This window comes from Rhipicephalus sanguineus, chromosome 4 (assembly GCF_013339695.2).
Source record: "Rhipicephalus sanguineus isolate Rsan-2018 chromosome 4, BIME_Rsan_1.4, whole genome shotgun sequence".
Lineage (NCBI taxonomy): Eukaryota > Metazoa > Arthropoda > Arachnida > Ixodida > Ixodidae > Rhipicephalus > Rhipicephalus sanguineus.
Window position 1 is genome coordinate 112,284,562 of NC_051179.1, and position 26,028 is coordinate 112,310,589.

A 26,028-nucleotide genomic window follows, 5' to 3' on the forward strand; every position below is an offset into this window, starting at 1 on the left:
CAGCCGAAAAAGATGCCATGCGGAAAAAAAAGGCTGCGAAAGCTCATCAGGCTAAAGGTCAGATGGCCAAGCGACGCCGCACTGCAAAGGACACTAAGGACTACAACCCTGGTGCCTATTAGGCATGTAAACGTGACGCAAAACTTTGAACCTCGTTTTCTCAATACTGTTTTTTTGGCATGTTGCTCAGCTCGTGGAGCAGATATCTTCGCAACTACTCGACAAATTTTGATTCCGTTTTTTTTGTAATGCTCCTTGAACTATGCTTCAGGGGGCTGCATTCTTATTTTTTTAATTTAGTCTTTTAAAAATTTTTGGTAGGGTTTCTTGTTTGTGGTGCAAATGTGTTCAATGAGGTACCAGTGGCGAAAACATGAACTACAATTTTTAGTGTTGCAAAAAAATTATTTTGAAAATGTAGCCCCCTTCAGCATACATTCGCCTCTGCACACAGTGTTTACCAACTTTTTATGTAATTTTTTAAACTCTCCAGCCCCTCCACGAGGTCCAGTAATAAAATGATTTGTTTCTCAGGAATTTTTCATGATATCATCTTGAAATTTTTATGGAAGCATTATGAGGTCATTCTTAGTATTTGTGCCAATTTTCATCAAGATCTAACCAGAAACAAGAAAGTTCGTTTCGAAAGGTACATCCCCCTTAAAGTCCATACCATTGCTGTGATGTGATGGTTTTTGATGGTATCTATTTGCCCAGTCTAAGATAACTTTTTTTTTTTCTGGCAGAGATAGGCCGGAATTTATTTTTTTCTAGAAACAATATTTGGGAATATTTACTGAAGCACAGCCCTGCAGATCCAACGCATCGCACTGACATGTTTTCAATGTGAAATTCAAAATGTGAAACTGACCTTTGCTTTATTTCATGTTTTGCTAGTTAACCAATCAGAGCAAAAGCAATGAAATTAGGGTTTCGAAAGAACACATTATTAGCATAAAATGATTTCGTGGTTCTCTTTAGTATCCCTTCTAGCTTTGCCTTTTGCAACTACAACTACAACCCTAACGAGATACAGTAGGCTCTCATTAAATGGAAGCTGAAAGGACCAGGAAAACATGCTCCATTTAAAAGGAGTTCCGTTTACTAAGACAGGAGCAGGGCTGCAGAATCCAAGTACACTCAAACCTCAATATAACAAACACGGATATAACGAATTATCGGTTATAACGAAGTAAATGAAGAATAGTCTTGTCATAAATACAGTGTTACAAATATACATTTATAACGAATTTTTGGATATAACGATCCTATTTTCGTGTCAGATGTGATTTTGTTATAATGAGGTTTGAGTGTATGAAACCAATCATATTAGGGGCAGTTGTTCGATTTAGCACCAGTTCCATTTAACAGGCTTCCGTTTACCGAGAGTCTACTGTATTCTGTTCACACCAGAACCTGCAGCAAGGGGAACTGCACATGGCCCACCACTCTCGTATCAACTGTGTGGCATGTAAAAGTGCTCTAGGACAGGGCAATGACCAGGAAATGTCCTAGGTCAGGGCAATGACCAGGAAGTGTCCCAGGACAGGGCAATGACCAGAAGCCACTTTGTGCAAGCCGCAGCAGTAGGTCAAGCAGGGTCCTCCATCCTGGCTGTCAAGGTCACCAGCTGGGGAAACCTGGGTCACCTGCCTGTGTGCAGAACATCACCTGAAACTCGTCCAGGTTGTGTCCCGCAAACGAGCGATGGCTTTGTCTGTAGTAGGGGCTCTCGGTGTCGCACCCTCACGACCGTCGAGACAGAGATAGGTGATGTAGCACTATTCCTGCGGGGGAAAAAAATTAATTAAGATTCGATGTTTCACATAATTAAAACCAAGATCGGAACTTTTTTTTTTTATGGAGGGGCTCATTTTTTAAAAGAAAAAACTAGAGCTGTGCGAATAACAAAATTTTGGGTGCGAAGCAAGTTCGAATATTGAAGTGCGAGTGCGAATCGAACCGAATATTTTTCGAATATTTCTAGAACATTTTTCAAATACTTCGAAGTGAAATTGCAGAAAAAAAAGAGAGCATTCCTAAGCATATTCTTATGAGATAGCAACATGAAGGTGTTTCTTTTTGCTAGGTTGATGATGCATTGGCGGGGTGGTGTTTCATAATTGTCTTATCAAGAATGAGGCAATGTAGAGGCCGAATTGCATTTATGTACATGATTTGGTGCAACCAAAGTGTTGCCGACAACACTTTACACGTGATAGGCAAAGATGCCATTTCCTCAGCCTCTCCTCCTCTTTCAACTTCTGTGGAAGCCCAACTGATGTGGCGGACAGGGGGGTGCTCCCTTCAAGTCCGGAATTCCAAATCTGCCTCGTAGACGTCGATATATAAGAACATCTGAAATTTTGGATGCTAAAAAGCTTCGGCGTCCGATTTTTCGGACTTCCTGCCCAAATTTCAGGCCCAAAGTAACATTAATCGAGCCCCCAATTCTGTCACATCTTTCATCTCCATGTTGGAACCAGCGTTTTCTTGAGGTAATACATTTGCGACCGTAGCGGAGCTTGAAAGGCAGCTTTGCCGCAATACGTGGGTGATGAGGTGAAGCATATTGAAAATCTAGGGGCCACTTTCAATCGGACGTTGCCTGTGTCTTGGCAAAGTTCGACCGTAACGGAGCTTGAAAGGCAGCTTTGCCGCAATACCGGAGTGTGATGAGGTGAAGCATATCGAAAATCTCAGTATCACTTTTAATCGGACGTTGACTGTCTCTTGGCAAAGTTCGACCGCAACGGAGCTTGAAAGGCAGCTTTGCCGCAATACAGGGGTGTGATGAGGTGAAGCATATTAAAAACCTGAAGGGGTCACTTTCAATTGGACGTTGACTGTATTTGTTTTTTGCAAATTCGAATAGTTCGAATAGTAAAATTCCAGTGCGTATCGAATCGAATAGCAAACACTATTCGAAAAATATTCGAAATTTCGAATATTCGCACACCCCTAGAAAAAACTAAATGAATCCAACAGCGTAATTCGCAAAGTTGTTGGTTCAGATTCCACCAACAGGAGGGTGTTTTTTTCTTCCACTTTAATTCATTTCAGTTTATGTCATAATTACTAAACTACAATTGATTACAACAATTAACATCCGCTACGGTTTCCTTGCTTTAATTATCTGTTGGATTCACTTGGTAGTGTAAAACCAAGAAGTGTTACAAGCAGACCGTAGTGGGGGCACTCTGGATTCGTTTTGATTAAATGGGGTTCTTAGGCGTACAGCTAAATTACACAAGCACTTCTACGCAAGTACACACACACATGCATACTCACACACGCTCTCTCTCTCCAAAATATGTGGCACAAAACTTACGGGTAATGCCGCTGACATCTGTTAATTCAATCTTGATGGTGCTTACAAAAATTTATCATACTGTGCTAGCTGAATTATTCACTCAAGAAAAAAAATGATGTATGATACACTCAGGGCACATTTCAGAACAGAAACATCCTAACCTGCACATCAGACTAACTTAAAGCACATTAAACAACGGCACCTGACAACCACCATTACCGTCAAACTGTTCCCAAGGATATTGCTGTTATGTGCAGCAGCACTTCACATTATACAGCGTGTCCCAGCTATCTTTAGCCAAGGGTTAAAGAATACAATATTAGAGTCAGGCGAGTGAAATCAGTAGCAAATTGCTGACAGCCACCTTGCGCACTACAGACAACTTTTTGTTTTGTAATTCACTAATTTGTTAATTAGCATTATTTAACTAAATTCCTAAATATTGGCTTTAGGCAAGAAATGCGGCTTGCAAAGTTCGAGAGCGTCTTCAGAAACCCCAACTGCATTATTTGCGATCAAGAAAGTCTCGCGTATACCATTTTTTCCAAGCTGCAAAGAAAGCCCGCGAAATACAAAAAGAACCACGTGACTAGCCCATTTGCGCGCAACGAAAATGCTGTGCTCTGTTGTGGTTTCAGCGAACGAAATTAGCTGCGGCCACGACTCGCCGGCTCCGTTGCAGTGGTAGGCCGATAAGTGGGTGGTGGTTTCTTGGCCCGCGCTCGCTATAACTTGCACCGTCACGCGCGCCAGCTGGCTGGCTGACGCAGGCCAAGAAACCACCGCCCACTTATCGGCCTACCACTGCAACGGAGCCGGCGAGTCGTGGCTGCAGCTAATTTCGTTCGCTGAAACCACAACTGAGCACAGCATTTTCGTTGCACGCAAATGCGCTAGTCACGTGGTTCTTTTTGTATTTCGCGGGCTTTCTTTGCAGCTTGGAAAAAATGGTATACGCGAGACTTTATCGCAAATAATTAGAGCTGTGCAAATAGAAAAATTTTCGGTGCGAAGCAAATTCGAATATTGAAGCGTGGGTGCGAATCGAATCGAATATTTTTCGAATATTTCTCGGATATTTCTAGAATATTTTTCAAATACTTCGAAGTGAAATTGCAGAAAAAAAAGTTACGATTCCTAAGCATATTCTTATGAGATAGCAACACGAAAGTGTTTCTTTACACTAGGTTGATGAAGCGCTGGCGTGGTGGTGTTTCATAGTTGTCTTATCAAGAATGAGGCAATGTAGAGGCCGAATTGTATTTATGTACGTGATTTGGTGCAACGAAAGTGTTGCCGACAACACTTCACACGTGATAGGCTTTCAACTTCTGTGGAAGCCCTACTGATGTGGCGTACAAGGGTGTGCTCCCTTCAAGTCCGGAGTTCCAAATCTGCCTCGTAGACGTCGATATATAAGAACATCTGAAATTTTGGATGCTAAAAAGCTTCGGCGTCCGATTTTTCGGACTTCCTGCCCAAATTTCAGGCCCAAAGTAACATTAATCGAGCCCCCAATTCTGCCACATCTTTCATCTCCATATTGGAACCAGCGTTTTCTTGAGGTAATACATTTGCGACAGTAGCGGAGCTTGAAAGGCAGCTTTGTCGCAATACGTGGGTGTGATGAGGTGAAGCATATTGAAAATCTAAGTATCACTTTTAATCTGACGTTGACTGTCTCTTGGCAAAGTTCGACCGCAACGGAGCTCGAAAGGCAGCTTTGCCGCAATACGAGAGTGTAATGAGGTGAAGCATATTGAAAATCCGAAGGGGTCACTTTCAATCGGACGTTGACTGTATTTGTTTTTGGGAAGTTCGAATAGTAAAATTCCAGTGCGAATCGAATCGAATAGCAAACACTATTAGAAAAATATTTGAAATTTCAAATATTCGCACACCCCTACAAATAGTGCAGTTGGGGTTTCTGAAGACGCTCTCGAACTTTGCAAGTCGCATTTCTTGCCTAAAGTCAATATTTAGCAATTCAGTTAAATAATCCTAATTAACAAATTAGTTAATTACCAAAGAAAATATTGTCTGTAGTGCACAAGATGACTGTGAGTAATTTGCAATTAATTTCACTCGCATGCCTCTAATATTGTATTTTTTAACCACTGGCTAAAGACAGCTGGGGCACCCGGTATATTCACTCAAGCGTAGTACCATATTTTCTCGCATGTAACCCGCCCTCGCATATAACCCGCACCCCTAACTTTGAACTCCCTGAAAAAAAAAAAAAATCCTCGCGTATAACCCGCATGCTTAGCTTAAGAAAAACTGTTTTGGGAAGTCACAACTGCACAGTCACAATCTCGTTTACAAAGGAACTTTATTTCGAAGCGATCGCCGCAACGTTGACCTCTTCTCCCAGATCATGCGAAGCTGGTCACAGACGAGGCCACCATTCATCCACGCGTTATCTTCGGTTCGCACAACAATCCCTGGTGGCAGTGGAGTGCTGGGTAGCGTTTTGTGCTTGAAGATTACGTGTGGGCGCAGTTTGGTACCGTCCGCCAAAGTGCACAACATTACTGTGTAGCATAGTTTGGTGTTTCCGCCCGTCAGTACGCTTACAGATTTCAAGCCCTTTTTCTGCAGAGTGGTGTCCATGGGCATCTCGAAGTACACGGGCGTTTAATCGGCATTTCCCACCTGAGAGAGCAAGTAGTTGTGCTCCTTCCGCAGCCCAATGACGTAACGTTGATAGCTCAACAGCTCATCCTCGTAGGCATTGGGAAGCCGCTGGCACATAGTCGTTCGCCACCGCATCGGAAATCCGTGCCTGGCCATGAATCGCTGGAGCCGTCCAAGGCTCGCACGAAACTCGCGTGAGATCTTCATCTCGCGGGCCAACCTCAGCGCTTCCATTTGTGCCATCTCCGTCGACACAGCGTGGCCGCGACTCCTCCGCTCCTCAATAAATTTGACAAGCTGCGTCTCAAGAAGGGGGTACGTACCAGTCTTCGGGCTGCGAAATGCTCGCTTCTCCTTGTGTGCACTTTCGAGAGAGGCCTTTTTTTTTTTCGCCAGTCGCGAATGCAGGACTCATCGACGTCGTGCCTCCTCGCAGCAGCTCTGTTGCCGATTTCTTCCGCAGCAGCTATAATATCGAGTTTTTCTTTCGCGGTGAAAGACTGCTGCCGAGACCCACTCATGGTGCCTCACCAGACAAGGCTGACCAACGGTGCAAACTGGCCACACCTGACTCGGAGACAGATGCTGTCAAATCGCTGTTGTGACGCTGTTGACCAAATCAAACAAAGCACGCAAAAAGTGAATAAACACGCTACAGAGGGGATCTGTCTATGGTCTGTGTTGGCTTTTATTGGCTTTGCACCAGACGATGCCGATGGGGATGCGGACTGCACGGCAGGCCATGCATTGCCGTGAAGCCGACCTCTGCTTCCGGATTATTCGCAGATAACCCGCACCCCCACTTTTCAGGCGATTTTTTTCAATTTTTGGTGCGGGTTATATGCGAGAAAGTACGGCTGTGTGTTCTAGCACCTCATGCAGTTGGCAGGAAGTCCCACTCTGGGCTGTGTGACTGCTACAATGAGCTCAGGTAATTGCAAGTACAGGCAAACTCCTCCTTAAGTGGCATTTGATTTAATGGACAACAGCGTACAAGAGACATCAGTGCGCCTACATCAAGCTAGGGGGTTGATAAAGATATCAGAACATGGTACCCCGCTTATAAGGGACACCTCATACAAGTGACAAGAACTGCTCTCCAGTGTGTGTCTCTTACAAAGGGGTTCAACTGCACGCTCCGAGAAACAACCAAACTCACCCGTTGCCACGGAGACGTTGAGGCTGCCGATGGGACTGTCTTCACTGACAGGGGCCACGCAGAGGACAGAGTCGCAGAGGGCAGACAGCTCTGGCTGTATCCCTAGGCCCTCATTACCTGAAATCATGGACGGCAGAATGAAAAGCATTAAAAGCTTATCAGTTACACTGAAACATTGGGTGAAGTACCTGCATTTTTTTTTCTGTAGCTGAAGCAAAGTTTTTTTTACAAGTTAGATGGACATAAGCCATGGTGACTACATCGGTGGCATTTCATGCCTTCAGACTAGCTGCCTAGCAATTCAGAATAACTGGCACGTTTATGTGCACAACTGACGCAGTCTCGTTAATTAACTTCTTAATTTTTGATCTAGGGTGGCTAACACAAGTCAGATGCCTGTAAATAAAACGATCCTGCTGGGCAAAAGAACGTTTATTAACCCCTTGATGGTTTTCGCCATACATGTACGGCAGAAGCTTCCTGGTACCAAAGGGTTTTCGCCGTACATGTACGGCATAGCGTTTATTTTTAAAATGCGCGCCTTTTTCGATCATTTCTCTTGCTTTGCATGTGCTGCCACGCTTCGGGAATACGTGGAATTTTTTTCATGCACCGATGTCTCTCCGTTGTTGCTTTTATTATGCTTCGCAAAACGGCGCGCCGGCTATCGCTTGCGCAAACGAGCACGCCCGCGGAGTGGTTGGTTTCAAACGCGCGCCTTCTTCGATCATTTCTTTTGCTTGGAATGTGCTGCCACGCTTCGGGAATACGTGGAATTTTTTTAATGCGCCAGTGTCTCTCCGTCTTTGTTTTGTTTTTTTTTTTTTTGCTTTCCAAAGCGGTGCGGCGGAACTGAGTTGCACATCGGAACGCGCGCACGCGGTGCGGCTGGTTTCGATTTCGTCCTTCGGGTGGTTTTCGCTTCTTGCGCCCGCAAAGCTGATGGTTGTTTGGTTTCTAATCTCTCAAAGGGCGACCACTTGTTACTCTCTCGTTTATTGCACCCCGGGGCGCAATTACATCTGTTTCCGTGCGGCGCTAAATTACACAAACTACGCCACCGTGATTGCGTTTCCTGTTTGGGGTCTCGGAAAAGCTAACTACGTGCAGTTGGCGATAAGGCGAAGGATTACTGCAGATTTTTCACTCGTTTTGCTTTCCGGACGGGCGCACAATAATATAGTTTTCTTGCGTGCGCTTACTGACGCAGTTCACTTACGCTATGGAAGCGCGCGCCGGTTGCTCTGCTGTCGGTGAGACGAGCAGCGATTCTTCCGATGCGGACTATTCCCCAAGTGCCGAATCAGAATCTGATTAATTGGATTTCAGTTTGTCAGACGAGGATTTTTTGACGAGTTTAGACTCCGATGACGATCACGGAGCAACATCTGAAAAGCGTGCGCGGTGAGCCATGCTTCAATGACTATCACACACTGAAAAGTTTTGTGTTAGAGCACAAACATTTTTAACCAGAAAAGCACTCTGGTGCGCTTATTTTTGTATGTCTGTGAGCTACGTTTAATACAATGCATAATTTTTATTTATAAAAAACTGTTAAGCTTTTTTTTTTCAGGATTTTGCTTGATTTTACTACGAATAAACCATGAGTATGTAACAACAAAAATGACTTTTTTTTCATTTTACGGTCACGAAAAATAATCTTAGGCAATTTTTTTCTTAAATAAAATCGTCTGAAGAATTTATTTCAGCAATAAAAAAATTACACATTTTTGGACTGGATTTCGCGAAAAAATTCGACCCTCAAAGGGTTAACAACGCTCTTCTGAGAGCTATGTGGACAAAAGTTTTACATCCAGAAGCCCTCCGAGTATGAAACTTGAAACTTATTTCCATGTTAGTTTCACTTTTAGCGAGCATTCAAATTTGTAATATCTGCTTGCGCAACTCTTACGGGAGGCTTTTTTAAGAAAAATTTGCTCACTAAACATTTTAAGGATGAACTCCAGACTATGCATCTGCTTTAGCCAGCTAAGATTAATACGTAAAAAAATATAATTAGCCAAACTTCATTAATTACACACAAAACTGTGCAAATTACTCTTTATTGACAGGCTGGCAATCTGAAGACTCAAACCAACAATATTTTTACCATAATTCATACCGGTATCACACGGTGCACTGCTGATCGCGATTACGTCAGATCAGGATCAACTTTATCAACAGCAACTGGCTGCCTTCTGCAGCTTGCGTAAGGGAGCCAATCACGATTAAGAAATTCGGATCAGGCCCTATCGCGATCACCAGTGATCATGTGACCCCGGTATTACATCAGGCTATGCTACTTGGAATGACTTCAACTCGCAAGAGAATTGTACACAGCATAGCACAGCACGGAAGCGACTTCAATACAGTATAACGTCATTACAACAGACCTTCATAGTGAAGAGGATTTTGGTCTGTTGTAAAGGGAGTATGTAAAATCGAAGTACTGTTACAACAGACTTTCATGTAAACACTAAATGGGTCTGTTATAACCGGAGATAATTACGAGTCACAAGCATGGTCTTAATTTTAACGGGGGACCCAACAAAAATTCGATTTTTGGAAAATCACATTTTCAGTTTCTGTAGCCCATTTTCTGATTCCAAAATATCTTCAAAGAAAAATACGTAGAAATGCTAAATTCTTTTTTCTGCGTCTGCCAACTTGGCGAAAATTGCGGAAATAGCAAAAAAAGAAGAAAAAACAGCGTTTTTCAAAATTATACCTCAGCAACGTCGCAACCGGGCGCCACCATTTTGCGCTCGTCGTAAAGAGCATTTCTCCATGTTCAAGTTCTCCGCTTCAGCTGGCTCCTCCATTCAGTAACAAGCGTACAAAAAGCACATGTTTAGGCTGCTTCTGCAGTGATGCTCTCTTCGGGATTGTCGTCTGCTGTTTGTGCGTCGCCAGGTCGTGGCTGTCGAAATTGCGCTACTTAGTGACGCGTTTGCACTCGTTCTGTGTTCACGGGTCGACGATAATTTAGAACGCTTTAGTTGGGCAGCTGCAAGCAGAAGCTCAATCATCAGATTACGATAGCGCGCCGCACTCGTCGCGAACATCGCAGACGTGCGACTAATAGCGTTGACTCGTCGGACCCGCTGTTCGAGGTTCTTCTTATTAGCACTTCGGAGCTGATGACGAAGACCATCGCGGAAGAACTCTTTGTACCCGCAATCGAGCATGACGTACTTTGAAACATCAGGCACCGCGGCCACGCACATTGCAACCCAGCTTTCTACTCGATGTCGTGGCTAGGCCGAACTCCGTTCACGGTGCCGATGTACGAGACAAATCCGAACTTTGCGGGCAAGAATATCGCGCTAGCGGACATGCGAAAGCGAAGAAGCCGCAACGTCCTTCGTCGCAAGCAACACATCGCCCGCTGGCTCCTCAGAACCGTGAATGGGCATCTTGCGCATTGGCAGCGGACTCCCCGGCCAAGCTCGCCGCGCAGCGACCGCGCGGAGAAGCGGTGGCAGCAGCTCGCAATTTCGCGTGTCAGCGTCCCAAAACACAACACCAAGCACACTGCACGCCGATTTTTTGTCGCTACAGCTAGGCATAGCTGCTGATCATTGACAGACCGGAGATCGGCCGCCTTCATTCTTAAATCGGTACGTCGATATCCGCGGCGCGCTGTTCCCGTCCCAAAAGTATGCTAAGCGATGTTTGAAGTCGGTATGTCCGTGGTAGAAAAGTCCGCTCTAAAGGTGTCCTGACCACCTTGCTGGCCTGAAATTTTAGTCAATTATATCCGAATGTCCGTTGTACCAGAATCCGTTGTAAACGAAGCTCAATCAATGGAACAAATACGGAGGTCGGCATAACGCCGCAAATTGGTATGTGATATCCGAATGTCTGTTGTAAACAAATCCGTTGTAACGAGGTTATACTGTAATGCCGTTTTAATTCTTTCTGCACAAACTAATAAAGTGCTCAATTTTAAAGGGGCAATGCACCATTTCTTGAACATTACGAGCTTCATGCATACTTTATTCGATAACTCTGCCTGAAAACTTCATGAGGCAACCAATCAGTAAGGCCAATCTATAAAAACATAAAATGTGTTAACAGATCTTGTTAAAAAGGCATTACCTCTACCAAGTCGCCTAAGCAAATACTTACCAACAATCAGCAACAGAGGCTTGTCAGGTGGCGGCAGGTCCCACGTGAGCTTGACGCTTTCACTGTGCGACGCATGCCTTTTGGAGTCATAAAAACTAGACGTTCCCATAATCCACCAGCCCCTCGCCTTCAGTTCCTACACCAAGTCCACAAGTGAACACTGTCAGACAAGGATACAGCTTCAATACAGCTCCACTTCTACAGGCAGAACTACATTTTTCGCATTAAAAGCGCTCTCTCTTGCAAACATGGTAAAAGCTTCTGTTGTAGCAGGAAAGGGCCTCAGGAATGCAGGAAAGTACAAGACAGAAAAAGAATTTTGTTATTTTAACTTTTTCTACTCTGAAAAAGCTGGGGCACATTATTGCACAACCAGTCCTAAGCCACCAATATCGAAACAATTTTAGTGTTTGTACGTAGATATTGGCACTTCTTTCTTGGCCCCGAATACTGAAATTTGGAAATTTGGCACACACATTTGCATGCACACACTAAAATTCAATATTAATGAGAGAAATCCAAATTTTCAACAAGGCATTTCCATTAGTTTTCATTTTATAAGAATTTGCAAGTTTCTTGTTCATGGAAGCTTGGCACAGCAATGGAACACCCAAGGGGACTAGTACTACTACTATAAAAAATTTGCTCACATTTGTGCGTCAAGACAACGTTGCATTTCCCTTTCTTTTTTTTTTTTTTACTCTCTTCTACACTAGCATAGCCAATAGTAGTACACAGGACACACAGTATAGGTTCCGGCAAAATATGGTGATGTTGACAATGATGATGCCATCATCAGCAGGAGAGTAACTAACGCCAACTAGCAGCAGCTTGCATAAGTGAACCAACAGGCGGCATAGCCCTTGAGTTCCGATACTGCACAACAGACCAATCATGGAAGCCATGCGTGTAGGTACACGTGTGCAACAGCTTTCTTTCCACATTTCCATGCTCCAACACGTAAGTATGAATACGAGGGCAACCCTCATACAAATGGATGTGATAGGTTGAAGACTTAGAACATCTGGAAGATGCAGGCATTTTAAGCATAACTTAATTTTACTTGACGCTTGCATGATCTGCAACTTCAGAGCTCTTGTATTATGCCTGTAGTGTTTTGCCGAGAACAAGAGGTGTACAGCCGACACTTTAGGCGCACAGCCTCTGAGTGTGTTTATTTTTCAGTTTCCCTCCACGGGCCAAGCCCGCATCCTGCCGGCAGCTTAAGTTTACCTTGCGTATCAGAAGTAATCATAAAGCACAATGTTTCTATGAAGAAGAATGTGCTTTCAGATATGTACCACTGTCACACCCGGTACTAACCAAATGTTGTTGCGACCCTCCTTCTACAGTGCCAATGGGCGAAAGGCAAGCGCTAAATAAATATTCTTGCAATGCTAACAAGCATTAAGTGAAATAAATAGCTGGCTCGTGAGTCTACAGGCACAGACAACAGATGGGAAACATTTTAAAAAGCCAGTAGGAAAGCGAGCGCGTGCAGGCCTGTAAAATGTTACATGTTAGTTGTTACTCGATGGCACAGCAGCCCGTACTTCCTCACCGTCATGAATTGCTCCGGTGCGTTCAGAACGTACAGGTCCATCAATTCCAGTGCACCCGAGCTTGCCTTGCTCACCGTTGGCGACAGACGGCAACTGTAAAACGCAGGAAAGAACAGATGCTAGTGAATTTCGTGAATTACGCAGATGTTCCCTTGCAACCAACAAAGTGTCCGTTTCCGTCAAAGCCTCGACTTCATTGTACAGTAGAAACCCGCTGATACGTTTTTGAAGGGACTGTAGGAAATAAACGTAAGAGACGGGAAACGTAAAAGCCTAAAAACAGGAAAAACGGCAAAATATTTAGTGGTACAGAATTTTATTTCAATTCTTACGAGCAGCACGAAAATTGGCGCGCTCAGCCGCGATCTAGCCGATGGATAGAAACGTGGAGCTTAGGACGGCCTTATCCACAGAAATGTTATCCAACGTATGTGATTTTTTTAACACCAACAGCTGTAGGCATGAAAGAACTAAGCACACGCAATCACGACCGGCGCGGCGAGTCCGACCGCGAACCGCACGCACGACCGTGCGAGCTCCAACCAGCTCGAACTCCTCCCGCTCTCCGACAAATAACGATGATGATGAGTCTACGCCGACGCGATGGCAGAAGTGAATGCCAATCTCGAAGGCCTTGCTTTCGCAAGCAATTACGTCATACACGCCATGTTTGTGCAATACAAATCTCAAAGGCTTATGCTTTTGTCAATAGTAAATGCCAATCTCGAAGGCCTTGCTTTCGCGGGCAGTTACGTCATAGACGCCATCTTTGCAATTTGAATCTCGAAGGCCATGCTTTTGTTTGCATCAATTGAAAGATTCTGTTGCTTGCGCCTCTCATGCGGCTAATATTACGGTCAAACGAGGCCAAGCTGCGTGAAAATGCACCATGGCGGCTCTCTTTGGTAGTCGCTCGGTCGGCTCCGAGCGTACTTTGGGACGTATCATACGGGAACGGTCTGACAGTTACGACGTAACAGCAGGGTTCCCAATACATTGTATCCTATGGGAGCTATGCCGGGACCGGCGGAAAACGACGTAACAGCCGGGAAAACGCAGCAGTGAGGAACGTAACAGCGGGGTTCTACTGTATTGATGCAACATCGAAAATCTTTTATATTGTTCACAATAAGTTTCCTAAACTTGTGGGGCTCAACATTCGTTTATTGACTGAGTCAGCAAACACACTTAGCAGTACTCAGTGGCATGGATACACCTCGTGCGTCCATATGGTTGCTACAGATATAAAATATTGTTCGCTGTTCTAACAAATCCGTGTTTTTTCTTACAATTTGCAAAAGAAATACAGTAAAACCATGTTAATTCAAAGTCACTGGGACTGTGAAAAAATCTTCGAATTAAACAGGCTTTCGAATCAACCAAACATACAAAAAGAGGGATGCAAGAAACATTGCATTACTGAAAGTAATCGGAGGTGGTCATGTGCTGTGCCTGCTAGTTTGCGGCTCCAAGGGTTATGTTTACCAGCAATACCCTTTCCCAATTTTTGCCGCCAAACCAGGGAAAGGGCAGGCCTCGCTCCTGCCTACGCAAAAAAAAAAGGACAAAAAAAAGCATGCCTGCGGGAAAGAAGTGTGCTTCACTGCTACACAGTGGTGACATGCAGGTAGAATGTCACCTACTGCGCACAGCGTCAGCGTGTCATGATGTGACCGTTCACCCATTCTTTCTTATAAAATAAAGAACTTAATAATGACCAGTGTGACGGAATTCGCTATGCGTTCTGGGTGGAAAACATCATCACTGAAGTTTTCGAAGTAGGCATTGCAGGCAAGTACTTCGCCAGCAGTGCAAGCATGCAAATTGCCGGAGCAACCACCATTTCAAAGGTTCGCATATACCATGAATTCCGTCAAACCGTCCTTTATTAATTATTTATTTTGCCAGAAAGAATGGGCAAATCATGACACGCTGACGTTACGAGAAGCATGCGTCATGCTGCCCGCATGTCACTGCTGTGTTGCAATGAAGCGCATCTTCTTTTCCGCAGGCACACATTTCAGTTGACCACGACACCGCTTTTTTTTTTTTCCTTTTCTTCCGGAAGCTTCCCAACCACTGGCAACCCTGAGCGCTACTGGGTGTGCCCACGAACACGAGGTCCCAGTCATAAATTCCCGATTCTGATGAAATTTACTCTAGGCCTAGGCATTAGACTAGGATCAATTGCCTGAAAGTTAGTTTTGTGAAAAAAAATTTTGTTCGCCTGAAAAAAATATATATAAATTTTGGCCACAAAAAAAACACTTTTCTGGCAATTTCGCAATTTCTGAATTTTGAGCGCACCTAGGGAAATAGCAGTGCAGTTCTTGGTCACAGCATTTATTCCCTTCAAAGAACAAGTGAAATACAATTTTATGAGCCTATATTTTTTTACCTGTCGAAGCACTCTTAAAGAAAAAAATCATAAACATGGCAAATCGCACAAAATATCTGTATTTGCGGAATTTGTATTCGATTTGCAACACATAACGAACGGCACGGCCACTACGCTGACTTGGTCACATGTGACACAGTGTAACTTGTTACCAACCAAAATAATGCAACGTATTTTAACGCAGAATGGTAGATGACGTCCTTGACTTCAATCAGGGTGATTTTTAAAAAAATTAAAAATGGTCTTTTTGAGGAAACTATTTTCAAACTTCAGCCTTTTTGGTAAACCACTTACATTGCAGCCCAATTCTGAAGTAAAATGGAGAGCGATAAAACTACGAAAATTATTTTACAAGAGAGCACAAATATCGAAGTTCATATGTACAGAGTTTTACTATCCTCAGTTTAACATGTTAGCAGCAATAAATTCCTGAAATACAAGTATTCTGTGCAACTTGCCATGTTTGTAATTTTTTCTTCAAAAGTGCTTCGAAAGGTAAGAAAAATAATAGGCTCATAAGATTGTATTTCACTTGTTCTTTGAAGGGAATAATTACTGTGACGAAGAACTGCATTGGTCTTTCGCTAGGTGCGCTCACAATTCAGAAATAGCGAAATTGGCGGAAAAGTGTTTTTTTTGCGGCCGAAATTTATGTACTTTTTTTCAGGCGAACAAATTTTTTTTTCACAAAAGTTCTGGGTCTAATGCCTAGGCCTAGAGTAAATTTCATCAAAATCTGGAATGGTGACCCGGGTCTTCGTGTTCGATCTTATCTGGACACAACCTATGCTAGCGCAAGCAATGAAGGATAGACTACGGCCATCAAAAATATCGGAGAGTCGCTGTGCACTGCAAAGTCATTAATGCATATCGCCATGAAGCTGAAACGGCCTGTTTACCGCTGCTCACAGTTCCATTTAACAAATGTTTTTTAGCACCACACAAATAAAAAACTAACAAAAAAATACATTGACTTTCCGAGTAAACGATTCCCATTTACTGGAATTCCACAGTATTCCCCAAGGAAATGCTGTACAGCAAGGAAGGCTAACCTGTCTTTGCCAGGCACGAAAACTTTCTGTACACCAAAATAGCATGACGATCGGAGGACAGCACCAAAGTTCATTGGATCCTGAAAAAAAGAAAAACGGAAAAAAGAATGATGTGGCCAGCCGCAAATCTTGTGGTGCACACATAAGAATTTCTATGGGCTCGTTAAAAAGTAGGAGGATAGTCAAAAGATCAGGGTGCCTTCATGTCAAAGCACACTGTTCATGGCAACGAGAGGGTGCACACACACTAAACTGACTGATTGGTCAAAATGCTTGTCAACTGATCGGTCAAATAACGACTGACTCATTAAATAATTCAACTGATTAGTTAGATATCTAAACTGATCAAACAACTAGCTAAGTGATTCATAGAATGACAAGTAGTTTGACCAATTAAATGACACAAGCGAATGATCAAATCACTGATTAACTGACCGATTGGTCCAGTGAGTGGATCACCGAGAATATGCTGATCGATGAATATAGAAGTAAGGCTTAATACCCCTGTCACACGGGCACCCGTGAACTCCGTTTAACTCCCTCGTCTTTTCCTCGAGGGAGATGGGGTTCATGTCACACGGTCACCATTTCACTGAGGAAGTTAAAGGGAGCTTTTGGTGGAGGGAGTTCGGTAATGACCATTTTGGCTCGATGGAGTACTCTCGTTCCCAGCCAGCTACTGCTACGCTGAAAACCGCACTGGCAAAATCGTCCTAATGAGCTCAGTTATAATTTTAAAAGCTATGCTCTTTTTTTGCGTAGCATTTCACGCCCAGTAGTGTAAGTTTTAGTTGTATTTTTTCGGACATCAGCGCTTGTACTCTCCACACCAATGCCTCGCCAAGCCGCCGCTGTGAAGCGTCGCGCCATATTTGTTTCTGCACGTGTGAGGCGCACGCACAAGCACTGTGACAGCAATGGTGATTCCGAGCACTTCATCAACACACAAAAGCACGTTTTTGTTGCTTTAAAGGCAACTGCAGAGGCAAAAAATTGGACGCTTCGACGAGCACAGCAGCGCTGTTTCTGCCCCATGTGGCAACGGTCGAAAGCTTGCACCGAGCCGTGTAGCACGGCCACAACTCCATTCTCGTAATGCTCCATCAGGGAGTTAAATGCGGAACGGAGATAAACGGAGTTCGGTGGTGGCAATGTGACAGGGGTATAACACACCATAACAGGACATGATTACTAGCGTAGAGGGAATGGGGATGAGAAGAAGGAACATGGAACCACGCGTGCACACTCTAGCTGCCTTCTCATCCCCATCCCCTTTACACTGGTGACCATGTCTTATTATGCTCCATACCAACTAGACCGAAATTCCGCCTTAACACACCAATTTTACTTGAGACATGACAAACAACACAGTTGAGGGCTCTAAATAATTCTAATCACATGGGATTCATTCATGCCCACTTACAGTACTGTAAACATGCACTGTTGTATTTGAACCCTTCAATATGCATTGCAGAGCACTGCATGCAGTTTTCCTAATGTTATACAGACACCGACCGTTTATTCAAACACCTGCGCGGCACCAGCACTCATCCCATTGAAATAATGTAAACTCACAACCGAAAATTCGGATGCCCCACAGTTCCATCTGTGCAGTTCCACAGCCATTCCATCTGTGACGTCGGTACTAAAGAAAAAACACAGCTACTACAAGACACTGAAGGTGGCGAAAAAAGCCACGATTATTCGCCAGGTCTAAAGGTGGCCAACCTCAATAATATGTTGCTCGGGAGTTTTCGGCTTCCCCGAGTTGGACGATGATGAGATCGTCTGTCAGGTCCTCGAACCAGCGCAGGTAGACAATGACTCCGAAGACGCATCGACACACCGCCAGTTATCAAATGCTGATTTAGTGTAGGAAGTAACAGAGTTATTGACAACCTACAGTGATGGCCAAACACTGGCTGAAATGCAGGCCGACTTGGTCGTCTGTGAGCGTGCTTGTGTGTAGACGTGAATGGACTAGTTTTTCCAGCCACTGGGCCAATAAAAGTGCTTTTTTTTCTGGTGAATCTTTTTTTTTTTTTTCAGACTCTCAATTATTCGGATTTTTCAGCGGTTCCCGCAGAGTCTGAATGAATGGTCAGCGACTGTACTTGCATATACTTTTTTTTTCTTCCCATGCTGTTGTAATTAGTTGTGGGTGTTATACGCGCCATGTACTGTACAACTGTTTGTTCTTACATTTAGCTTGAGATAAGAGAGCGAAGGCATTACTTCTGTGTCTTGTGTATTCCTTTCACTCATTTTTGAGCATTTAATGATACGGTGAGGGTGTATGTTTGTGGTTGACACGGCTTTATAAGTAAAAAGATAAGAAACAGAACACTAGTGAAGAACAACCACTAGGGTCTAATGTGACCCCAGTGAAAGTGTAACATGAAAAACGCATACTATGCAAGCAACGTCCCTTTATAAAGCATGCACAGTGATCAGGAAACCTCTAATTTACATCGCTGTAATCTACTAAGGGTCTACTGCAGTAAAAACACTGTGCTACCTTTATGTTGGAACATCTCTTACCTGTATCCTGTCCATGAAGAGCCACAGAGGCCTGCCAGGGTTCTCCCCAACATCACTGAAACAAAAACAAAAAGAAAGCAATGGAAGGTGTAGTCGTTACATGCCATGTTAGCTTACACTACAGCACAAGGGCTTTGCAGTTCTGCAAACTTCTATATTTACATTTGTATTGGTGTGGAATGCGACCACAGCTTGTTTCGAGACTATTTTTACGCAAATAAGTACATATGCATCAGGCTCTACACACAGAGCACAAAGGCCTTACTCGGCCTCCAGAACACATGGTGCATTGACATTTCCGAACATTCAGTGAGCACCAGATTTCTCCCCAGCACAAAGTCAACAAATCGTAAAGGTAGCACTGCAGACTTGCACATTTTTTACAATCGTTTCATTCCTGTTTTTTTCTGAATTTCAAACATTTCCAGCCAAAATATTACGATTCCTACGATAATAATTTGACAAGAGTGTGCTCACAATGTCAAAGTGCATCTCTGTCCTTTTCACTGATGGTGCAAACATTTATGTGCAAGGCTTGCTTTCGCCAGCTACCCCCACTGATGACCAGGTGAAAGCTACAGACACTGAAGCTTTCGGTGTGTGCTCGACGGGGCCACATTTGATGTAAATTTGTGTTTTGTCAGACAGACGATCACTTTCCTGAATTCACTGGTGTGTTCGATGCCATACATTTGACATGCCACATTCTGTCAGGGGGGTAAAAAAAATGTTTCTTTTAAACTAAAGTCAATCTTTGAGGCTGGTGATCAATTCATGCTTTTACAAGATAACACACCATAACCAACAGTGTAACACCAAAATGATAATTGCTCGGTAATTACGAAGATCTACTACACTCAAACCTCATTATAACAGTCACATCTGCCACGAGAATAACTTCGTTATATCCGAAAATTCGTTATAAACGTTTATTTGTAACACTGTAGCTATGACAAGACTATTTTTCATTTACTTCGTTATAACCGATAATTCGTTATATCCGTGTTCGTTATATCGAGGTTTGAGTATAGAATATGCACACAGCTTCACCCTACCACTTCAATCTTAATGCAATCCAATGCCTCTGAAAATTTATCACAATTATCGACAGCCATAATAATTCATGGCAGAAAGAGATATGGGGACATGAAGGAGGAAAACAATTTCACCCATGTTAATGAATTATCCTTCAACAATACAAAAACAAAACTTTTGCCGCGAGATGCTCAGCGTGTAAGAAACCGAAAAAAAAGACAAAATACATGTGGCTACGAAGCCCTAAGGTTCCTGCACTAACTTACCGCAACATCCTAGATTTCGACTGCATCCGCAAGAACTGCCACAACTCTTTGCCGGCGGAAATACGTTACATAGCATTCCAATGAAAGCAGGGACTTAAACATGGCAAGCTTCAGGAAATTTTATTGGGCCAATGATTCCAAACTATGAGGAAAAGTCCCATCGATATTCAAAAATGAAATTTTGAACTTCATTTTTTCTCAAATTCTTAAAGAGCTTACAATAGCAAAACTAACAATAACAAAGCTGTCAAAAAAATAATGCATCAGTAAAAACCAATTCAGTGCTTCACTTTTAGGTTGTCCCTTCAAGGTTGTCCTAGGTTTGGTGCACCAGCTTCATTAACTTTGAGTCCTTTACCTTTTGTCCAAGGAGCCCAACAAGGTTTCGCCTTGCAGAACAGGAAGCTGGGACACATCAAGGCACACACCCTGCAAGATACATGCCAAGCCTTGTTCTACAACCATAGGTTTAACATATAAAAATGACATTTAAGCTAGTAAATAAGAGATGACTGTGTGCTCCCTTTTTTTAACAAAAGTCCAATGCCTCTGATGAAGAGAAATCTTAACAATAATCAAATGGATTTTTATATCATCATCCCATTGTCAAAACACACTTCGCTGCCGCCTGTGAAGTACGTATATCATCATGCCATGCTCCATGCTGTCCAAGTACATTTGGTATATACAGCATTTACGCTCCAAAAACAATGCAAACGGGACGATGGCCCACGCCTAGACTAACGATTTGGCTAGTTCCCCCTGTGATGCACACAGATGCACATAACACCAGGAACACTTGACATAACTTGATGCCATTACATGAACATTTAAGACAGCTCACAGTTAAGCAATCCTCCACCAGCATGTCATCAAGTTCTGTGCAAAAACCTGTTCCATCATTACCCATAGTTGCCATCTTATGATGGCAGCAACAACGGCTAGGATTGCCTTGGCATAGGGTTTGATGGGAGATTGTCATGAATGGTGTTTTGGTTTCACATCGGGTTGCATTGCAAGAAGCTTTTAGATAAAGTGTGTTAAACTGAGAGAAATTCATTCAGAGCTACAATTTCCTTTAGAAATTGTCCGGGGGATCTTGAAATCCAGCATTTTCAATGGGATATCATGTATGTGCTATGCATTCACTGAGCCTAAGTGCAGCTGTGACTTTGCCCTAAGTGGGAGTCGCCCATGGTGTTGGGCCCGCCGATCAACAAGTTAAAAATTATGTTTCACAGTAAAAATAACAGAATTTTTGGCCCAAAGGTATGTACAGGAATACTACTACATTATACTCATTTGTAGGCTATTTATTCCAAAATTGAATTTTGTTTCTACCAGCCTCAAAGTCGGTATAATTTATTTCAATTGTACGTAAAATAAAGCTTTGTATGCGCAAGCTGGAAGCTTTTGGGAGTCACTGTATAGGCTATCTTTAAGGGAGCCAGGGTTAATATGTCTTGTATTCATCGTTTGCACCTACATTCATCTAATGTAGTCACATAGTTCCAAAAGCAACCATGAAACGCGGAGAAGCCACCATTAAGACACAGATAAACAATGCTGGTGATGGCAGCATGACCGATTTCTTCAATAACTATCATTTAGATGACATGCTATGAGAATTAGTCAAGAGTTTTTCTTGTTTGAGCCAATATCGTGTGATAAAGCCCCTTATTTTTCCGATATTTTAGGGTCCTTGAGGGGTGCTCATTGGCATGGTTTTTGACAGATAGTATAATTATAACAAATTTTGGGGTTTTAAGTGCCAAAACCATCATATGATTATGAGGGACACCGTAGCAAAGATCTCCGGAAATTTTGACCTTCTGGTGCTCTTTAACATGCACCTAAATTATATGAACACTGTCAGCGGGATTTTGCGGTCGCCGCTGATCTGTACAGAGTCCAAACCGATAACATCACTTACGCATCGTCTGTTTCACGTGCGAGTAAAAGCGCGCTAGCACTAGGGACAAACGCGGTTGAAGCAGAGATGAAACGACCCGGCCGTCACCGTCACGCGAAGGGCACATGCGATAACGTCGCTCCGCTTGCGAGGCCTGTCGTCGCTTGCTTACCAGTTATTTCGTTAGGCAAGGGACCATAAGGGGCACCGTTGAGACGGGGACGGTCGCGAGCGCTGGCGAACGTGCTATCTCGACAGACATCGGTAACGGCTACCCTTTGAAGTGCTGGACTGCGGCACGAAGTGCACAGCTACTTCATGCGCAATGAAACTGAGTTGGACCTTTCTACCATCGTTAAAAAAAAAAGAAGAATCCTTTCTACTACGTAGCCAGACAAAGCACTGGACGCGCGGGGCAAAACTGGATTTCCGGGAGATTTTCCTACGACCCGTACAACCGGGAGAAACGTTCAAAATCCGGGAGTCTCCCGGGTAATCCGGGAGACTTGGCAGCTATGCTGTCGATACAAATATACAACGAAATCAAATATGTATCGACAATGCCAGTACATGTAGCACTGTCAATATGCTAGTATACAAGCTTCATACTAGATGATAGTACACAGTTTGTTTTCATTTAGGCTCTCATGATGGTCACACGGTTAAAGTTCACTGTTTTCAGTTTCCCAGCGCCATTTTGGAACAGGTTCGGAGCAGTTACTAACAAACATTACACTTTGGAGCAGCATTTCTCTTTTGGAGCAGTTTGGAGCAGCACTTCCATCACTGCAGGTCTGTCACCGTGGAAAGCAAACACAGTAACTCGGCCCACCTGGTGGTTTGCTCCACCGCACCACTGATGCAGGCGGGTTGTGGGCATCCACTGACGGGCAGCTCCTGCTCCTTGGCCAAGTCCAGTATCTGGAGCAGCAGCGGACTCTCCTCCAGCCTGTCTATCTTGGACAGCTTGCCCTCATCTACATGCAGCTCGTACAGGACGCGCTTGCGGGCACGCAGTGCAAGCAGCACGGGGTGCAGTCCAAACACGTGTTCACTGCCCAGACTAGCTTTCGGCTTGTTGCTCTGACGTTGCTCGGCTACCTTCAATGTTGGTCTCCTGATCGAGAACAAGCCGTGACAGAGGCATACAGCGCTGTCAGTGTTAAGGGGTACTGTCATGAAAATTTTCTGTTTTTTGCGTCAAATGAAAGGCCAATCCCTTAAGAGCCTTAGAAAATGTACTGCTAAGCGCGATTGCATCCTGAAGAAGTAATTACAGTACGTTTGTTTTTAAAAGCTAGTTCCGATTCCTACTGTACCCCGATGGCACAACACGGTATGAGCTTCTCGTCACGTGCTCATGCAAGATATCACGACGTTTCCACGGCCGCCCCACACCGTGGCTCCGCTGGTGATGCACAAGCGGCCATTTTGTAAGTTTTGGCACCTGACATCATCGCGACTAGCCAGACTGCTGCGTGAAGTCACCAGAATTAGTACTGTAGCCTGACGTCAAGCTAGTGTCAATGCCGGTAGGTGTGCCATGAAAAAACTGGCTTCAATATCTAAATAAAATATCTTATCGGCATTTGCTGAGCTTCACACTTGCTCAGAGCGGTCTCTGTATACAGGAGATTTGTATGGAAGAGTAAACTCACCCTCGAAAAATGGTTTCAGTACACCTTTAACACCTCATTCAGACAGTCAAAAAACTAAATTATAAGGTAATAAAGCCAAGGAAGGCATGGTGATCATTATTTGTTGTTTCATAACTGTAGCGTAGTAATGATGACATACACGAAAAGGCATAAAAGTGGACGAACAATCAACCTGCCGTGACCGAACCGACAACCTTCGAATCGAGTGCACAGTGCACGCGTGGCCAACGTGATTTGTTAAACGGCCCTCCTCTCATTTGAAAACACTGAAAGCTTGGCCTTGTTGGGGCACCGCCGTGAAAGAAACCAGCGCACAATCACAACGTGGACTGGTTTCATTCCTCCATCTGCTATACGAATCTTGCCACCTATTACAAGTTGTGGGGTTTTACGTCCCAAAACCACGATATGATGACGAAACGCCGTAGCGGAGGGCTCCGGAAAATTTCGACCACCCGAGTACGCCTGAGGTTCTCTAACGTGCGCCTAAATCTAACTCGCCACACATTACACAGTATAGAAAACAGACTACCTGCGCTTTTGAGCGGCTGGCCTGTACTTTTCACGCCTCGAATGTATGGCCATGAGATCCCCGCTAAGGGCTTCCCAGTCCTCCGGGTTAGACTGACTCGAGAACCGAGCGCTCGAGACAGGGCTAGGACCGAGACGTGACGCCTTCAGGAACCCTCTGATGCATACCTGCACGGGCAAACACACGCCCCGTGTAAATGTACGAGAAAGTGAAAAAACAAACACAACCCTTTTTATAATCATAAGATCACAAAGCATGCCGGAAGAGCGGCAAATGCCGCCTGCCGCGCCTAGGCACGTGTTTGGCAACAACAGCATTCAACAGTTCGCAGGGGTTCGCCAATACGTAAGTTTGGTTGTACTGCGGGCAAATAATTCGCCGAACTTAACTTACCGAGAGCGGACGAGCCATTGTCGGGAAAAGACAACTTTTTCCGACGGGAACGAGCAGAAAACCAAAACACGAGCACGCTTTCTTCGCCAATGTTGAGCGCTCAAATCGCGCGTTTTCCCGAAAACTACGGCAGCGCCAAATGATGCAACTACCGAGAAATATTGCAGCCTCCGAGACTAGCTCCAACAACGCAAAACCAATCTTGAAGGCTACAAAAATACATTTTTTGCAGTTTGTGTAAAAACAAAATGAACTGAAAATGTTACCTAAGTAATGTGAGTACTTCTACGGTTTTCTTTAATGTAGCCGATAAGGATGAGCGACAAAAAGATAAGAATCACTCCGAAATTGGCTCCACGCTATTATAGTGCCTAGAATATATTCTAGGCACTATAACGCTATGGCTCCACGTTGTCAAAGCCAATCTCGAAGGCCAGAAAAAAAACATATTTTTTTTTTCAGTTGTTGTAAACACGGAAAGAATTAGAGATGTTCTTGAAGTAACGTGATCACTTCTACAGCTTTTTTGAGTAAAAGTGATGTAGGCTAAGTGACATAAAAATAAGAATCACCGTTCACGGATCCCGAAGCGTTTAGTTTCGGTTTCAATTCTCTCTTTTTCCGTTATCGACCGCCTGTGCGGCGAGCGTAGGAGTGGCAGCTATCAACCGCTTCTCCTCGATACGCGCGATAAGATGTCGCGGACCTGCGTAGCGTTCTTATCGAGCTATTGAAAGCGTGACACTATCAGGTATGCTGCTATCACATGTGAACCTGAGCTCGTCCGGAAAGCAGCAGACCGACACGATGTCGGGCGCCGTGCGGGCCACACGAGATGAAATCATCCTCGAAGACATGGTAAGCGAATTTCCAGATTGTATCGCATGCGCGCGCACGTTTTCTTGTCGTTGGCTGTTGTAATGGTTTACTCGATGACAGCACCTGTATCAAGCTGCCACACTATGCAACAGAAAGCGCGCGAGCGCACTTTCTCTCCGGAGAGTTGTGCGCGACGCCGCGGGTGCTTGTGCTCTCGTGACGTCAAAGGAAACGAGATGAAAACTTGCTGGCGCGGAAATTGACTTCAGCAACGCCAGAATACGTGCGGTTGCTTCAACATGACGAATTGCAATGGTCGTCAAGTATTGCTGACGTTCTTTTTTATCTATTTTTACACGCATTTCATCTGCCGCCCGTCCAACCTGGATGGCAGCGGCGCACTGCAGAGAAGCCTGTATTAGGTGGTTTAATAGCTATAATAGTTTAATCGTACGCTTTGTAGGGTTGGCGATCAGCAGGTGCACGTTATTTTTGCGTGTTCTATAATCGCGATGCAGCAGAAATGTCGATAGCTTTTACGCGGTGCCTTTTTGTTGTAAGTGATAAGACAAATTTATCTTACCACCTGTTCGCGTGTCAGTAACCCTATAGTAGCGCGC

At 44.0% G+C, this 26,028-nt stretch overlaps 2 protein-coding genes across 4 annotated transcripts in view; one reads left to right on the forward strand and one right to left on the reverse strand.

Moving 5' to 3' along the window:
• Nucleotides 1-713: 713 nt before the first annotated feature.
• Nucleotides 714-24,700, reverse strand: LOC119390575 (rRNA methyltransferase 1, mitochondrial-like). Of its 3 annotated transcripts, XM_037658164.2 has the most exons (8): nt 22,839-23,023; nt 20,453-20,523; nt 18,794-18,848; nt 16,253-16,332; nt 12,802-12,895; nt 11,241-11,376; nt 7,110-7,226; nt 714-1,787 (listed from the first exon to the last, which is right to left on the reverse strand). In XM_037658164.2, exons 1-8 carry the CDS (start codon nt 22,884-22,886, stop codon nt 1,747-1,749), a joined length of 642 nt encoding a protein of 213 aa, XP_037514092.2. In that variant the 5' UTR covers nt 22,887-23,023; the 3' UTR covers nt 714-1,746. The 3 variants fall into 3 exon arrangements, 1 of the variants encoding a protein (XP_037514092.2); XR_007415842.1 differs by lacking the exons at nt 714-1,787; nt 7,110-7,226; nt 11,241-11,376 and adding exons at nt 24,197-24,363; nt 24,590-24,700 and having other exon boundaries at nt 12,828-12,895; nt 22,839-23,120; XR_007415841.1 differs by lacking the exons at nt 714-1,787; nt 7,110-7,226; nt 11,241-11,376 and adding exons at nt 24,197-24,363; nt 24,590-24,700 and having other exon boundaries at nt 12,828-12,895; nt 22,839-23,123.
• A 587-nt stretch (nt 24,701-25,287) lies between these two features.
• Nucleotides 25,288-26,028, forward strand: part of LOC119390577 (ABC-type organic anion transporter ABCA8) — a 134,499-nt gene continuing 133,758 nt past the window's right edge. The window contains exon 1 of the mRNA XM_049414869.1: nt 25,288-25,447. Within this exon, the coding sequence (XP_049270826.1) occupies nt 25,343-25,447 (105 nt within the window). The 5' untranslated portion in view covers nt 25,288-25,342. The remainder of the gene's footprint in view (nt 25,448-26,028) is intronic.